The 17810-nt window shown below is 40.4% G+C and overlaps 1 protein-coding gene across 2 annotated transcripts in view; it reads right to left on the reverse strand.

Moving 5' to 3' along the window:
• The window catches only part of sdk1b (sidekick cell adhesion molecule 1b), a 277836-nt gene that overhangs the window by 93186 nt on the left and 166840 nt on the right, over positions 1-17810 (reverse strand). Inside the window, exons 6-8 of one of the 2 annotated variants that reach the window (XM_006796154.3) lie at positions 11328-11354; positions 3189-3291; positions 181-356 (exon numbers count right to left, since the gene is read on the reverse strand). In XM_006796154.3, the coding sequence (XP_006796217.2) occupies positions 181-356; positions 3189-3291; positions 11328-11354 (306 nt within the window). The remainder of the gene's footprint in view (positions 1-180; positions 357-3188; positions 3292-11327; positions 11355-17810) is intronic. The other variant, XM_006796155.3, reaches the window with a different exon arrangement.

Raw genomic sequence — 17810 nt, forward strand, 5'->3', positions numbered from 1 at the left:
CAAAGATATATGGAACTAATGGTAAATAACACAATCAACTCAACCCAACTTGTTTTTCGATTTAGGATAAGTGACGAGGATATGAATGTAAGTCAGTGTAATGTCATTTGAAGTGAAATGATGGAAATCTGAATGCGAGTGTGTCTGTGGGTGACTAAGTGACTGCTTTTTTCTTCTTACCCATTACAGTGAGGTGCGCTTTTGTCTCCACGGGTTTGGCAGTGCTGTTGCTAAACGACGCTTCACAAACATATAAGCCCGTGTCAGAAGAGGTGGGGGCAGGAATAATGAGCCGTTGCCCACTGGAAAGCCGACGCCCATCACGCTTCCACGACACCAGAAGGCGGTCCACTGGTCTGAGAGGAGAAGAGAAAGGAGGAGAGGAGAGGAGAAAAAGAATGAGCAGAACTGGGTGGCAGAAGGCAATTACAACATATTAAATCCATCAGTTTATTTGTCAATGAGGCAGGAAATGAATGATGACAGTCTATATCAGAGCAGTCAGCTCTACTCAGCATGAAGGAGCTTCAGTCAGTTACTCTAAATGTTGGGAAAGGAAATGGGTTTTCGTGTAAAATGAAATTTTGTTTTGGATAAACAACACGGAAAACAAACATTCTTTTGTGCATGTGCATTTATGCAAGACAGCAATGTAGCAGCATATTCTCAAGCCATAATAGTGCAGCTCATTTTTCCCCTTTTTCCATCAATATATTTCTGATCTTGTGCAGTGAACATGTACTCGATTTAGCATGACAACAGCTACTAATGTAATCAGCATCTGGAACTGTTCTTAAAATGCGTTTTGCGAAGGACCGCTCAAAAGCTCAGGTAGGAGACAGGAAGCTATGAATTTCAACCAAAATGTAGTGATGCGAATATAAACACAAATACTCATTAACAAAATCAGATGAAAAACCATAGCTGCATTTGAACAACAAGATAGATGATGTTAGTGTCCAGTGTCTTCACTGGAACATTCACAATTAGTACATTTTAAAAGTAGTACAGCAGGAATCATGACACAAACAACAGGAGCAGAAATTAAAGAGACATAAGCAAAGCTGCGTGTAAAATACATCTGCAGAATACTTTATATTAGAGATCATTAGCATTACAATGTTAGTATTAATGTTTATTGGATTTTTCCAACATTTCTTTCCCTTCATACTCCTCTAGCAGTCATACTGTTGGTGGCAGTAGATGACACTAACAAAGAACTTTATTAACAAGTCACAAAGCGAATGAAAAGAAGGCCAGTAAGTCAACCATGTTTGCATTCAATGCCTGGATGAATTCGAGACACAGTCTGAAGAGGTCATTGAACCAGAGGTTAACCAGAAAAACTTGTAGTATAGAGAACAAAAGTAGTGCTCGACTGACACATTTCGGCTCACAGCCTTCATCAAGGTCATCACGCATAATGGCTGCATCTCTTCAGACAACTTTTTTCTCCAAGCACCTTGGAAGTAAGTGAAGTTGTGCCAAAAACCTTTACTTGGTTTGAATTTGAGATACACAAATCTCTTCTGCCATATGCAGTGATAGACTGTTTTGGACAGAAATCCACTGATTTAGTCGATGACATGGTCATATAAAACTCGTAGCAAAGTTTTTCTGGTGGAATCTGTTATTTTAGATGCCGTCCAAGTGTAAATAAAACACAACGAGCACTTTTTGTCAATCACATTCCAAATGTAAAGTGAAGACAAACTTGAATTTAAAGGCACCTAACCAGCAGATATGGAAAAAATTTGAATATTTGCAGACTCGGTGGTTTCTGTCCCTTATAAAGAGTGAAAAGCAGATTTTAAAACTCTTCCTATTAGGTCTGCTGGGACCGGGCTTCCAATCACCTTCTAATCATTTCAGCACTTTAGCAGGACAGCGCTATAACTCACTGATGATTAATGGAGGTGGATAGCCAATGCTTTTAGAATTTAGCACTACTTTAGATTTCATTGCTCAAACACCTATTTCTCCCAGATATTGTATAGTATAGTTTCTCTCTTTCAGTTGTTTCCTGGGTACAAGACTATCTCTCTGGTGTGAGAATTTCAGTGGGTACATCTCTGATAGCAGAAATAGTCACTAGGCTTTCTCTACGTTTTCAGAGCAGGCAATAAAACAAAACAAAGAAAACAAAAACCTCAAAACAAACTTATTAGTGTTGAATTAAATATCACTTTTCTAATAGCTTATTAGACTGAGATGGTTCCTCTGCTGTTTTGTAAAAGCTACTGTAGCTACATTCTAGGTATCCATTATGTGTAATAGTCACTTGATTTTTTTTATACCTTGAGTGCTACCCAGTGGTCAAGTGCCGGTCAAGTGCAGCAGAAAAACATTTAAAGGGGCTCTCACAAAACAGAGCAGCCAGCCTAGGTCAGACTTAATAACAAAATCTGACAAAACCCTTGTACAAACAGAACAAAAGCAGGCAAAAAATATCACCTGTTGAGTCCAGAAAACTCATCATTCTGATTGGCTGTGCTCTTATCTGGTCATTATAGCCTCAGTGGCACTTTTCTTTTTTTCCTATTAATGTTTGACTCATAGGAAAACCTGCTTCTGAGTCAATATAACAGAAGATTATAATATAAGCATAAAAATACATTCTCATCACATATTCAGGGGGGAAAGTATGACTACCTAGATTCACTTAATAATTCTTTAAGCAATTTAAACTAACTGAATTGATGCTGTGTACTTAAAGAACGGACATAAATCAAATAAAAGTATGGAGAAAATCGCTTTACTTTTCAATTTGTTCAACATTTACAGAACAGCCAGTATGTAGACGTTTTTGTGTAAATGTTTACTGGGCCTGGGATGTATTCCATGCCTATGAGTTCAGTGTTTGTATTGTAATACCTACTCTGAACTTCTTAAATACTGTCCCTGACAAATATTACCCATAATACAATACAATAAAAAAAAAAGAAACTAATCAAAACTAAACTAAAATAATGGCTAGGATAATCAGTCGTTCAGGTAATTATTGTAAGCTGTGTGAGCTGGGTGACCCAGTGTGAGTAATTTAAGTGAGAGGGGAACATTTGCTGAGCTACAAGTTTCCGAGATGTCCTCTAAGTGACCTGGAAGAAAACAGTTTAGCAATAGAAACCGTTCACCCTCTGCAGGCATGTTTGTATGTGCACGTCTGCATGCATGTAAAAGGAGTTTACCTAGCATTAGCAATGCACTCCAGTATAGCCTCATTTCCCGCCACCACTGTTGTGTCTTTTGGACCAATCACGATAGCCGGAACCACTGGTTCTGACTCGGGATCTGCAACAGAAAGAGAAAAAAAAATGAGAGGCGGGTTAGCTCATAAACCGTAGACAGCAGCATGATCTCAAACACAGATCTCAATGGTCTTCCACGTACGCACACCGCTACACTCTGACACTGTCCACTCAGTGTCGTACTATACCCAACTTTGTGTAGCAAACATGACTACACAAAGCTAATCATCACAGTTTCCACAGTTTTAGTTCACATGATTGTGAAAACTAAGCACAGCCCACGATTCAGTAGTTTGCAGAACCACCAAGTAATAACTTTGTGTATGAGATTGTTAGTCTCTCACGTTACTCTGGAGGAATTTTCTGTGCCTGGCATCATTGTTCTGTTTGACGCAATTTTGTCCAAATTCAGTGCAGTTTTGTTTACATTCTGTTAAAAAGCATAGTGTACACTGGCTGAATGAATACAGTGAAATGATGCTGCATCGTTTGGATGAGCAGAAAGAGTGACTGCATCATACCCACTGCACAACATCTCCAACTGGACAGTGTCTGCTCATAATGAAGACAGTAACAGAGATTGAACGAATGGCAGTGAAATTTGAGATGTGACTGAGAAAAGACTAAAAGTTCTGATAAAACTTTCTTTCGGTTTCTAAACAACTGTGTCCTCTTATCTCAAACATATTTTCAGTCATACACACACAAACAGTGTAACTCGCTCTTATAAACAACAGCATTCTTTCTGTCTGAACCACACTATCCAGTATATAATGATGTATTGGAGATAGCATGGCAATGTGTCTGAGTTACAATTATACTTCTCAGAAAAAAAAAAGTACACTAGCGTGAGTATATGAAGAATGATTTATTGCCCAAATGGTATGTGGGAGACTGTGGTGTACGTGCAAGATTATGATTTTGTGTGTGCGCGAGAAAGTATGATTTATGGTCTGAATGGCCTCTCATAAGAAGAGAATGCCTTAGAATTGTTATCAGTTTGAAAAGTATAACATTTGTTCAGAATATAGCAAAAAAAAACAGACAAACAGAAAAATTTATGTCAGTGTTTTAAAGATTTTGTGAAGCCTATACGTTACTGTTATGGCTCTGTAAGAGTGTGTGTGTCTGTGTGTGTGTGTGTGTGTGTGTGTGTGTGTGTGTGTGTGTGTGTGTGTGTGTGTGTGTGTGTGCGTGTGAACTTCCCTTGGTTCCCAGTGCATCGACTATATAACTGATGAATATGTAGATTTTCAAAAGGGTGGGGGGTGGGGGTAGTAGAGTGTAAATTAACAGACTAGTTCTGATAGGGGTTGGTCGGGGTAGAAGGAAAGGAGGGGGCATAGAGGGGAGGTGAGAAGCAGCTTTGATCTTCCCTTTGAAGGGAACGAGGAAAAGGTGGTAATTGACTCTCTGCTCTTTATTCCCCCCTCTCATTCTCCCTCTTCTCTTTTTTTTGTAAATCAGAGAGAAAGCGCTGAAAAGTCATATCCCGCTGTCACACGGACCTGTAATAAGACATGCGGTGGGAAGACAGGCGAGCGATGGCACAAACAGATACACACACACACACACACACACACACACACACAGATACACACACACACACTTGAGCGCCTTGACACGAACACTCAGTGAGTGGAGGCTGAGTCATTAATGTAGAAGATAAGTAAAGTGACACCAAAAGAAAGGTAGAATAGACAGATGGAAGCAATCGCGGAGGTCTCTATCACTCTTACTTTCTTCGTTGAACACATTGAAAGGTCTGGGCTCAGAAAAAAGAAGATGGCTTAACAGGAGTGGGTGGAAGACGCAAAGAGGCTGAGCGACGATGGGCAGGCCGAGGTAGAAGCAGATGGAACAAGGGTATAGTGTCCATTAGCTGTCCAGTGTAGGAAGATGGGGTCAGAGAGGGAGTAGTAACCATCAGCGGACCTTAACAGCAGCAACAAGGCCACAAGTAATGAATGGAAGGGGATGTGAACCCAACCTATTAACCTAGCCCGTGCGTCTGGGGGGAGCAGACCGACAAATCAGGACAGCAAGAACACTGGCATGGCAAGGGAGACAAAAACAAAAAACAAAAAGGGCTTTGAGGAGGGAGACCGGGTATACATGCAGATGGGGAAAAAGTGAGGGGGGACCGCAGATGGTCTTTTCCTTCCTGGAGTGACAGACACGATGGAAGAAATAGAGGGGGAAGCAAAATGCCATACGGTTGTGTGATCCTCGCTCTTCTCTTCTCTCTGTCAGCGTGTCTAACATGCTCTTTCTCTGGGGAAATCTCTTATCATTTCATCTCGTCTGGATCTCTTGTTCCCCACCGCCTATCCTCCCTCCCTTATTCCCTATCATCCTCTTATCTTTGCCTTTTAGTTGTTTAAACTGGGATTATTAAATTAATCTTCTTCAACTTAAACAAGGACAGATATTCAAACTGGCAGGAGCATTATTATACATGCGCATGCAAGCTGTGGCAGCTAAAAGGCTCGCTCTAAAGATTCAACAAAGAGAGTCCAGAAAGTTTAATCTAACTCTATTGGATTCCTCATTTAGCAAATGAGAAACACCATGTGGCAGAGGCAGGGAAAGCAGGAGTGATGGAGGGAGGGCTCGCAGGACGGGTTGCAGCAGAATGGAGCAATATCAGAACAACAACTTGGGGCTAAAAAGCTTCATTATAGAAAGAGGAATGATAAAAAAGAAGAGCTGTTGAAGCAAAAAAAAAAAAAACGAAAGAAAAAGTGGTGACAGAGAGGGAAAAAAAACATAAATCTTGTGAGCTTCCTCCAAGCGTGTGTGCACATGGTTCTGGGTATAATTTAGCACCAAAGAGGCATAGACGCATTGCAATGTTACAATGCTCTCGTCAGCGCAATCATTGCTGATTGACGGCAAAGTGCTGCTGAGGTGACACAGCTGTGCTAGGATTGGAAGTGTGTGTGTCAGATGGAAGCAGAAAAAAATCCTAAATTAAATCAAGGATCGGAAAGATATATATATATATATATATATAAAAAGAGGGCTAGTAAAAGGATCGGTGCGGCTTTAGGGCAAAAAAAAGATAGCGACTGATAAATGGAGAATGAACGAGACAGAGGGAGAGAGAGATGAAAAGCTATTCTATCCTCAGATTACAATGTAATCCCTCTTTGAATGGATTCCCTCAGATTACAGCTTGTTCTTCTATTAAATCTGTCAGTCACTGCAAACTCCCTACAGTGTCGGTGAGTCAGCCGGGACATATATATGTGTGTGTGTGTGTGTGTGTGTGTGTGTGTGTGTGTGTGTGTGTGTGTGTGTGTGCGTATTTGTGAGTATGATCTTTCTATGACTGGAGATCTGTGCGCTTTAAGCCTTTCAGACAAATCTCTGCAGAGACCTCGAGTGCAGCGAGGGATTGGTTGAGGACTGAGCACACACATCTCTCTTTACGTACACACACATGCAAAAATCCACACAGGAGGAGGCTGGTATTAGCTGGCTGTGTATTAATAGAGTTGTCAGATACGTGTCTGCGTGGTTCACAGCCAACTAACACATATCACACTGTGAGTACACACACAAGTGAGGCAAAAAAGTTTGAGAAAAAATAGTGCGATGTTGAAAGAGGAAGCACGAATTTGGAGGGAGAAATGAAATTGAGGGACAGTAGAAATGAGAGGTTAAAAAAATAAAGAGCTTTTAAAATATTTTGTAGGATACACAGAGAGGAGAAGGTGATCATTTGCTGATCTCCCTGGGGAATGCTGCGTGTGTGAGTGTGAGAGTGGGGTGAGTGTTTGTGCGTGTCACTGCGCTCATTAATGCTGCATGCTGACAGCTAAGTGTCATCATCTGACTACACTCGCCTTAGAATGCCAATAGAAAACCACAAGCCAAGACATGCCACACACACGCACGCACACTGTGCCACACCACACCAAGAGCTGGAGATCCAAGCCCCAAGGGGAGACAGACAAAGGATGGGATGCAGTGAGAGGACAGAGAAAGATGCCCGATTTTAAATATTCATCTCTTCCTTCAGCTGCCAAAGCTTCTATCTATCTTTGTCATCACTCCATGCAAGTGATGAAAGCAGGAGATGGAAAGATGGGAGAGAAATGGAGGAGGTAGGTGAGGAAACAGGAAACACACAGCAGTAATGGTGAGGCAGGAGCAGGAGTTAGGCTCTGGGGAGTACTCAATAACTATTTGATTCATTTTTAGTATTTTTTTAGCAGCTTGACAAAACCAAATATGACATAATGAGGTAACATTTCATCATCTCTATAGTGAAATAAGCGTGTGTGCAACGGCTTCACGCCTGCAAACTTTTTTGAGCACACCGGGGGAAAAGATAGATGAATTTTTTTTTCACCCATTAAAATTATTAACCTTTGACAAAATGTTAATTGCACACACACACACCTGCAAACAGTTACAACACTAAAAAGACAACGTGCACAAATGGAATTATACAAGTATGTGCTGATGAAGAAACAGTAGCATGAGTTTAGCAGAGAAAATGTTGCCAAAATGAAGCAAAGCCAGCGAGTTACAGTGCTGTGAAAAAGTATTTGCCCCCTTCCTGACACATCTGTCACACTTATGTTTCGGATTATCAAACGAATTTTAATATTAGACAAAATAATAAATAACCAAAAAAATAACCAGAGTTAAAACAAAAAGCTGTTTTTAAATTTAATTTATTAAAAGAAAAAAGCTATCCAACCCCACATAGACCAGTATGAAAAAGTAATTGCCCCCCATTGTTAAATCATGAATTTCATGATGAACCACATTTGTTAAAAAAAGCCAAGTTCAATTTCACTAGTCACACCCAGGCCCGATTACTGCTAGACCTGCAGAATCAAGAAGGAACTTAAATAGAACCTGTCTGACAAAGTGAAGTACAAAGTCATTGGGAACTATCAGTCTAGAAACTGTTACAAAGTCATTTCTAAGGCTTAAGGGCTCCAGTGAACCACGGTGAGAGCCAATGGTGAACTAGTGTACCAATATAACTCCAAGAGCGCACCAACAACTCGTCCAGGAGGTCACTAAAAAACTCAGAATATTTTGTGAAAAACTGCAGGCCTCACTTGTCTCAGTTTAGGTCAGAGTTCACGATTCAACAATAAGAAAGTGAGTGAGGAAAAACAATATCAACGGGAGACTCAAGAAGAAAACCACTGTGGACCAAAATAAACACAAAGGCTCATCTGACTTTTGCCAGAAAAAATTCTTGATGATCTTCAGGCTTTTGGTAAAATCTTCTGTGGACTGACGAGACAAACGCTAAACTTTTTCTGTCCCGTTACATCTGGTGTAAAACTAACACAGCACTTACTAAAAAGATCAATCAAACATGTTGGTGTTAGTGTGGTGGTCTGAGACTTTTGCTGCATTTCGTCATTCATCCAAGTGACTTCTTCAGTCTCAGCTGACGGCAGGTTTCCCCAACATTACAAACAGTACATTTGCACAATGACTCAAACCAGCCCACTGAACGAACAATGGGCTGTGAGGTCAGTTCGTTGATCATTAATACGCATACTGTCATGCCCATTGATCAACAACTACGTATCAAAGCCCACTGAACAAAGACCATTCTAACCATTGGTCAGACCAATGGTTCATGCCCTGATGCCCCCAGAACAATGACCTAAAACACTACAGCAAGTCCACACACAAATGGCTCAAAACCAAAATAAATGGTTTTAGAGTCGCCTAGTCAAAGTCTGGCTCTAAATCAGATTGAGATGAATTCTTTTAAAAACCTCTCCAATGTGGCTGAATTAACATAAATTCTGCAAACCAAATTCCTGTGAAAGACCCATTGCCAGTTATCACAAACACTTCATGCGACGAAGGGTGGTGCAACCAGTTATTAGGCTTGACAGGCAAATACTGATCCAGATAGGTTTGGATAGGTTTTTTCCTTTAAAAAATTAGAAAAATTAAAAATTCTTTAATGATCTATAATGCGTACTTGTGACAAATGTTTAAAAAAGACCCTTTTTGAAAATCGGGAAGCTGGCAAATACTTTTTCACAGCACTGTATAATCAAATCAGTGTACTTAAGCGCTCAGAGCTCTGCATTTCAAAAGTACCACTTTCACTCCTGCAAACACCTGCAGCGTGTGAGTCAACACTTTCCTCAGATTGGAAGTTACTGTCGTCACTACCACCTTCCCGCAGAGCTGAATGCGGCACCTCCTTGTGAGTCCTAGTGCCCTGAAACCTTGACATCAAATATCAATGACGCAGTCTATACTCACATTAAAAATAAAACTTAACCCCATATGATCTGCCTCACTAAACTCCCATTAAACAATGCAAAGCCTTAGGAAAGCCATTATAACTGTATATGCACCATAGTGATAATGTCAGGCAGTTGCAGCAAATTGGCAGAAGTAATTCAATTACAAATGTAGTGAAGCTAAAATTGTAGTCCTTCTTCAGCCTTGTTATGTATTTGAGAGTGGCACTAAAGATAGAGGTGGGGTGGATAAATAAGATAGATAACGTGTTACTAGAGGCTAACGGGTGTTTCTCCAAATTTTTGCCACAAATTTTGGAGGAATAAGTCCAAATGAAGATTGTTTTAAAAACCCCACATCATATTTCTGCAGTGGAAACATTAAGGATAACAACCCATATGTTGGGTTTGTTTAAAAACAACAAAATGGCATTACATCCAACTGAAAATGAGAGCAGGCACCCTGTTACAGGCAGACTTTATAGGCCTCTGCTAAATGTAAATGTTTTACTAACAGAGCCTAAGAGAACTGGGTTTTAGTTCATTTATGATTTATTTCTTTTCTTATGATTTTCTGGACTTCTTATTAAAGAAGAATCAGATTTATATCACAATAAAAGAAAAATATCGTACTTAAGCATAAGCTCCTTGACTAAAACTTGGCTCTAACTAACATGGTGGTGGCAGTTTTTATTTAAAATGTTAACATTATATTTTGTTGAATATTTAAGCATTTATATAAATCCAGCTATTACTAACATTTAACCACATTAAACAAAGTTGATTTCACCAGCTCTAATTTAAGAGAAAAATATTATTTCCTGAAACCTGAAAAAGTATATTTCAGGATAAAGGCACAAATTACTTCTATACCCCACCCTGCATTTCTTATTAAATTGGAGCAGTGCTATACAGGTAGCTGCACTAGTTATTATTTTCTACGTATCATTTTTTTCTTGACTTGTGAGGGGAGTCATTTGTCTTCAGCATCTCTGAATAGCCCATAAAAAGCATAAAACACGCACATAGATTCAGGGTTGGAAAAATGAAGTCAATCCATAAGTGGCCTTCACATAAAATCTGCATTTTATGTGAAGGCCACCAGATGGCGATAGCTATGGTTGCAAAAAACATACAGTGCTATAGAAGTCTATGAGAACACGGCTTTCTGACTTGACCTCTGTAAACATTTTTCTGCTGAAGAGGTCTCACTAGTTTGGGGTCACATAGAATCAAAAAGGAACAATAAGTCTGTTTTGAAAATCTTGGTCATGCTAAGCATGAAAATATGAAACAATAGCTTACTGGCTAACAAACTGTTATTCATAAAGTAATTAGCCAATGAATGTGTGGTCTTTTCGAGCCACAGCGGAGAGTCTCCTCTCAAGGCTGATGTATGCTGCTCCTGTCAGCTTCCGAAGAATTGCAAAGGATCTTTTTAGATTCCCACGTCCAATTAGCTGTTAGAAAGCTAATGTTAGCCCTGTGATAGCGCATATCTTAACATGATTGTTGCGTCACATCACAGAATTTGGACATTTTTTTAGTTTTGGTAGCAGACAGAATGGTCAATCTCTATTAAAATTAACTGAATTGATGACCTTGAAATTAAAAGATGTTGAGTTCTAAGTTTTGTAGCCATGAAGCAGAAAACAGTGAGACTTTAGTGGGGAAACATCCCTTACAGTTTGTTCTCATCACTTCAGCCAGTGTGGCTTCAGTGAGCAGCTCTTAGCTCTCAACTTCTGGAGAGAGCAAAGGATCAAGGCAACATTTGTCTCTGTTTAGACAGACAGAGCAAGGAAGATAATGCAAATGCAAATGGCTTCTTTACCTGGTGACCCGCGGTTTTTCTTGCCAACTGTCCGTCAGCCACAGAGAATGACATGAAAAGAAGTTGGAGAAAAAGAGGGATAGGAAGTAAGAGAAATGGGAGACATATAATTTAGATTTCAAGTATTTACTTGGGGTGCAGCAAAAAAAAAAAAAGCAATTCACCAAATACACATTAAAAGAAGCAAAAGAAAATTCAAGCTTTCACAAGTCAGCAGAGTCTCAGCGATTTGGAGGCATACTGGATAAAGAGGCTCAAGATGAGGGAGGAGAAAAAACACACAAATGAGGAAAAAACATACACACAAAAGGCAAGAAACAGAGAAATGGATGACGACGAGAAACAGACAGCAAGAAAGGGAAGGCTATGTTATCATGGAGTCCAGAGGAAGACAAGCTGTTTGCAGCCCATCCATCAACTGCCAGCTACCAAATTTTGTGTCTCTCATTCAGTCTTTTCTTCTCCCCCTCTATCTTTCGCCTTCTGCCTTTCTCCCTCTATTTGTCATAAGTCTGGATGTAGCAGGAGTGTAAGCTGTGAGAAAATGATGGAATTGACATTCTACTGGCAGAAAATCTACATTCACTATTCATCTATCAATACACTACCCCTTCACGCTTCTATTCAGCCGCTCAGCCACTCACTCAACTTTACAATACTGGGAGTGTGTGTTTGTGTGTGTGTGTGTGCGGTGAAAAATGTATGTCAGGGGCTTAATTTAGATTCTGATGCAAAGTTCGCTCAGCCTGTGCGATGGGTGAGCACACACACACACAGTCTATAGCACAAGTGACAAAGAGTGAGCAAGCAGCTCATGAGGGGGAAAAAACGCTTCCTAAAACAAACTGAGGGAAAAACTTTAGAAGGCTAAACTGTTCAAAAGTTTTCAGCATTTCTTGTGGAAATAAAGATAAATCGGTGGTCGGCTATCGCCAGGTATTAAATGTCAAAACTTGTTCCTATGAACTGAAATGCATCCATAAGACAAATTTGCTTCTTTTTGTGCCTTTTTTAGTGGCACAATATCTTTTAAGACTGATGCTTGTTGTGATGACACTCTCCTTCTCTTGTGACAGCTGTGTTCAGTATTGGAGAGGAGGCGTGCTTTGTCTGCAACACTGGAAACACCTGTGAGCTGTGTCGAGCGGCTCACTTTTCACCAGCTAAATCACCATGGTAACTTATGCTCAACAGATAACCTGGTTGGGACTAGGTTATGTTCCGAGTTTTAATCCCTGGTTCAGAGTGAGATCCTTCGCTCGCGATTCCTGAGACGGTTCGTAGTTGGCCGCACCCAGGCGATTCCCATAGTCAAACACTCATCTCTGCTATCAAAGAACCAGGGACTATGTGAAGTAACCCAGTGTTTTGTCGAGCCAGCTAACACTGTGCCTGTGTTGAATTTCCTTCATCCTATACCCGTCTGCTTTGTGACATGAAATCAGGCGAAGGGCCACAGAGGACTAAGGAGGGCTGGATACTCAAGGCTAGAATTTATTTGGTACCACTTCCAGTCTGATCAGTATTTAATCACTGGTGAGTGACAAACAGTGCTGCAATCAGTGTTTATATAATGTTAATTTTAGCACAGCTGATAAATTCCATAACGTCTTCTAATCACGGAGCTGCTCGTATAAACTGATCACATGTGATGTTGCTGTGTTTGCATTTTGTGCTCCGCGGTCACAGCTGACTGTTCAAAACTGTGGGCATACTTTACGGTGTAAAGTGTCATTAAAGCGCCTGCTCTATCAGGAGTGTTCAATGCCTCACATCTCCGATGCTCATAGTTTACTAAAATAAAGATGTCTCAACCTTAGTCAAGGTAATGCTCAATTCTGTTTCTATATTATTCTTTACTTGCTCTCAGAGCATTAACAAACACCGTGTCCACAGCTGAAAGAATAAAAACAAAAATTATTTTATGCACATCTACATATTAATTTAATGGAATAATAATTATAATCCATTAGAGCCTCCCAGACCTTAATGACAGAGCACCAGTGTTGGGACTAATGCGTTACAGTAACTACGTTATTATTGTGGTAACGAGCACGGTAACTAGTTATTATGCCAAAATCAGGAACGCGTTAGTCGTTACTGGGATTTAGATAGGGTCGTTACTCGTTACTTCGTGTGGTGGCTCTCGTGGAGCTTCCACAGATTCAGTAACATTAGCAAGTGGTGGAGGCCAGCAGGTGGAGGAGGGAAAGGGGAGGCAAGAGGAGAGACCCGAGGCGGCCGCCGGTCCGAGTGTGAACTGAACTTCAGGTAAGAAGTTATGACCTGCAGTCTATCTGGGTCAGATATAAACCAAGTTTAGGTGGAGTTTATTTTCGTTATTCTCACTTTTTCTTACTGCGTGCTAGCTAGCATGACGGGGTTTCTATACAGCTGGGTGGTTGCTATGATGTTACTGATGTTGAACTTCATTTTGTTCATAAGGTTAATTATTAGAGTTGCCAACCGTCCCGTAAAAAACAGAATCGTCTCGTATTCAGAGAAAATATTAAGCGTTTTGTATTGAGGTAAAAAGGAGCACAGTTTGTCCCGGACTTCAGCTACAATGAAAAAGACACAAAGGTGGATTTATTCTGTTACACTGCACAGCTGCCTCTTCTTCTCTCATTCTCTCCCCTCTCTCTCTCTCCTGTTTCTACTTCAATCATGAAACTGATCAACGATCAGCTGATCGGCTTTTCTCTCGTTTGTTTATCACCCACTTTGCGCCAAAAAGAGGAAACCAGCGGATGTCGCGCTAAACAACAGCAGCACTTTTAAGCTTGATCAGCTGTTGTTAGAATTGATTTAATATTAATTTCTAGTATCAGCTGATGTTTGCTGGAGCCACAGCTGTAAAAGCTGCCGGTCATGATGTCAGTTTGGTTATCTGGTGAGAGGGAAACATGAAGATGAAACCAGGAGATGTCCTTATAATAATAATTATAATAATAATGGATTGCATTTATATAGCGCTTTTCAGGGTCCTTAAGATGTCCTTACTGAATAATCAGAGCTGAACAGGTGATGGAGAAACAGGTTTACCTTTTAGGTCACATGAATGAGTTGAAGGGAAGTTATGAACTGTTTCTGAGAGACAAATAACACCAGGATCCTTTTTCTGCGTAGCTGACAGCTGGTAACTGTGCAGGGGCGGATCTAGCAAAGTTTTGCCAGGGGGGCAGGTAGGGCATTAACAGGGAGAGGGGGGCACAAAGAAATACTTTTCTTTCTTGTTCTCATTTAAAATGTCTCGCTTTTAAAAAGTAATTATCTGAATCTTACAACAAACAATTGATAGATTGATACATATGAAAACAGTGAACATCACTGTCACAACAGTGTTTGTTTTCATTCAAAGGCTTTATGATTTTTCCTATAATGGCGGGCCGGTCTCGAGTCAAAACGCCTGGGCTGATTTTTTGTCCCAGTTCAGCCCTGTATGCAGCTCATCTGCAGTCTGGTGTTACCTACATCTTCCTATTCGGAAGGCAGAATTTCCGAGTTCTGAGTACAATCAAAGCACCACGACTGCAGTTTTTGTGTTGGATGTAAAAAGCACACATGACGCTGTGACGTAGGCTAGAATCATGGCAGCGGTCAATGACGGTCCAGGGCTGGGATTTCTCTCGTGGAAATATGCACATTATTTTTTCCTTTCTATTGGTATGTGGCACAGTGCACTTGTGGCAAGTAAGCAAGCTAGAAGACTGGCACTCTTGCTGGGTATCCAGTTACGGAAGCAACACATTAACAAGAGAATTCTGAGTAAAACCAAAGTTTACTTTCCCTAGTAACTAGTTACTTTGAAAGTAACGAGTAACTTGAAGTAACTGAGTTACTTTTGATAGAAGTAACTAGTAATGTAACTAAGTTATTAATTTAAAGTAACTTACCCAACACTGCAGAGCACAGATAACGTATGCAGTCTGTATTTTTTGCCAATTTTCCCCACGTCACTGCTTTGTTGGCAGCAGCTGTTGGTTTCAGTGTGGAATCTCTTTATATTTTTTCTAATATTATACTTTTATCTTCCTTTGTAAAATCAGACGCACTGCTGCCAGTAGACTAATTCATGTTTGTGGGTGGTCAGAAGCTTAACCCTACCTCTTTTACGTGAACGTGTTTGTAGCCAGATTGATAAACCATGGGTTTACTTATCGAGTTGATAACTATGTTTGTCTCACCGCTTAGCCTGATTGCCAGTGTGCCGGTGAGTGATGCCAGATAATGAAAAGATATCCTTGAGATGTTGAACTTTCTTCTTAGTGCACAGTTCTGATCAGTGCAGATGACATTTTTAGTACTAGCACTTTACTGTGCAGTCTAAACCTCCACAAGTAAAAGCCATTAAGTATCTTTTATCACATCACCTGTGCAACAGGCTTAACTATGTAGAAAAAATAAAGCTTAACCTGCTTGTATCCACTGCTAGTATATGCAAAAAAAAAAACTACAGTACACTTGCTAGGATGATCATTTTTTTAAGAACAAGCTAATGATAAATCAAAGTAGTGCTATTTGCCACATATCTGCAAATCTTTGGGAAGTTATGCTACAGTCACATTAGGGGAAACGATGGTCGGAGACCACAGCACAACCAAAATTATTGCAACAGTGTGCATTGAACTTGCAAGCTTCTTGTCTTTGAAATGGCTGCTTGAAAAGCAGAGACCAGGTCTGTGACCACTTGAAGTCAATAACTGACTTAAAAGTAAATTTGGTGCATCGAGACAGCAATAAAACAACAATAAGAAGGAGTCATTTTGCAATTAGTTTGTGACTAAATCGTGTCACATTGGCAAATACATGCAAACTGCAAAAATCACAAATCCAGTGACACGTGTTGCAAGTCGGTTGCTATCTACATACACAGATATTCACGTTAAGTCCAGACAGGCGGCTGAGGGTGGTGCATGATTAAAATTTCAGTGCAATCACTGAGGAAACAATAATTTTTCCTACTCACAAGGAAGCTGCTATCCTGTTTTTACTCTAGTGTGAGCGAGGAATTAGCTACAGGCTGTGTGAGCAATCACCTCTCTCTGTAGTAGGACATCTGCAGGCATGTCTCAGTTAATGAAGGCTCTCTGTCTAAACAGAACTGAGCTTCATTAATTTGATTAGTAACGCCTGTATTTAACTAGTATACAGTGTCAAAATGGCTGCTTTGAAATGGATCTATCTATAAACTACATATGCCATAATACCAACAGAACTGAGTTCACCTATAAGCAGTGTTAAACAAAGCTGAATGTTTGTGAGGACATGGTTTAGTAATGCTGTTTTAGACAAATTGCAAGGTGTGCGATTTAAATTGCACACAGAGCAAATATCATGTTTTCAATACAAATCTCAAGAAACTCAGGTATTACATCGGCAGTCCTTTTAAAACAGAAAGAAAAGGACAAAATGTTCTACACTATTCCTAACACACTCAAACATGGCTTTTTAAGTGGAGAACAGTTTGTGCAGTCAAGTAGCAGTATTACTAAATCTATTATTTTTGGAGAGTCTAATGGGGTGACAGCACGCACATGCGGGCTTGCACAAACATGGCACACACACACACACAAATGCAAACAGACACACAGACAAACAGGAACATGCAGGATTTGGTCTGAGGGCACACACTCCTGCATGTGAATTCAAATGATGTGTCATTCTGAGTCATCTTCAGTTTCCAACAGGAACACAGAAACAATGAGGACATCAGGGGACAACAGACGGAGAGGAAGACCAAAAGACTGTGTTTGTGTGTGTGCGTTTGTTCGCGACACAACAAAGCATCTGACGTTCACAGCGCTGGATACACCGAACACTTTTTTTTCCCCCCGCTGCTTTCCCAATCTCTCTTTCTGTTTCAGAACCCTGTGAAATGCCTTGGATCATTCATTGTCTTAATCAATGTGCATTGCACAACTGAGATAATTACTGTAGCACAGGTGGCTCCTGTCATTTTCTGCCTTTATATCCAACATCAGCATCATGGTTGATATTAATCTTATTAAAACAGTTTGAGGTCATGTGAAAATATTAGTTTGTGCCTAAGTACGCCTCGACCTTGGGGAGGATTTGTATTCATTAATTCACTGTTGTGTATTCGCCTGCCTGAAGGACCCATAAACAAGTGGAGGTCACAGTGTCCTCTGTGAGTGGTAGCAAATTGTGCACATGGATGCCGCTGCACACGAGGGTGTCTACAGTATGGGTTTGTGTACAAGAGGTAATAATTACAGTATCTGCTTCCTGTGCCTGCTATTCAGTACAATCCTGTGTGCTTGGTATGTGCGTAATGTGTGACTGTTTTAGCTTTCCGGATGACCTGGTGTGCTGGTACTGAACCTTCAGTCCCAAGCTCAGGGTCACCTATTTGCTGCAACACCCCGAAACCCTCCATGACTCACCCCAACCTCTCATAACCCTTTAACACATAAAATGCCCCAGTGGGCCTTTCTTCTTTCCCTCCATCTACATACAACA

The sequence above is a fragment of the Neolamprologus brichardi genome, chromosome 6 (genome assembly GCF_056152115.1).
Source record: "Neolamprologus brichardi isolate AB-2024 chromosome 6, ASM5615211v1, whole genome shotgun sequence".
Classification (NCBI taxonomy): Eukaryota; Metazoa; Chordata; class Actinopteri; order Cichliformes; family Cichlidae; genus Neolamprologus; species Neolamprologus brichardi.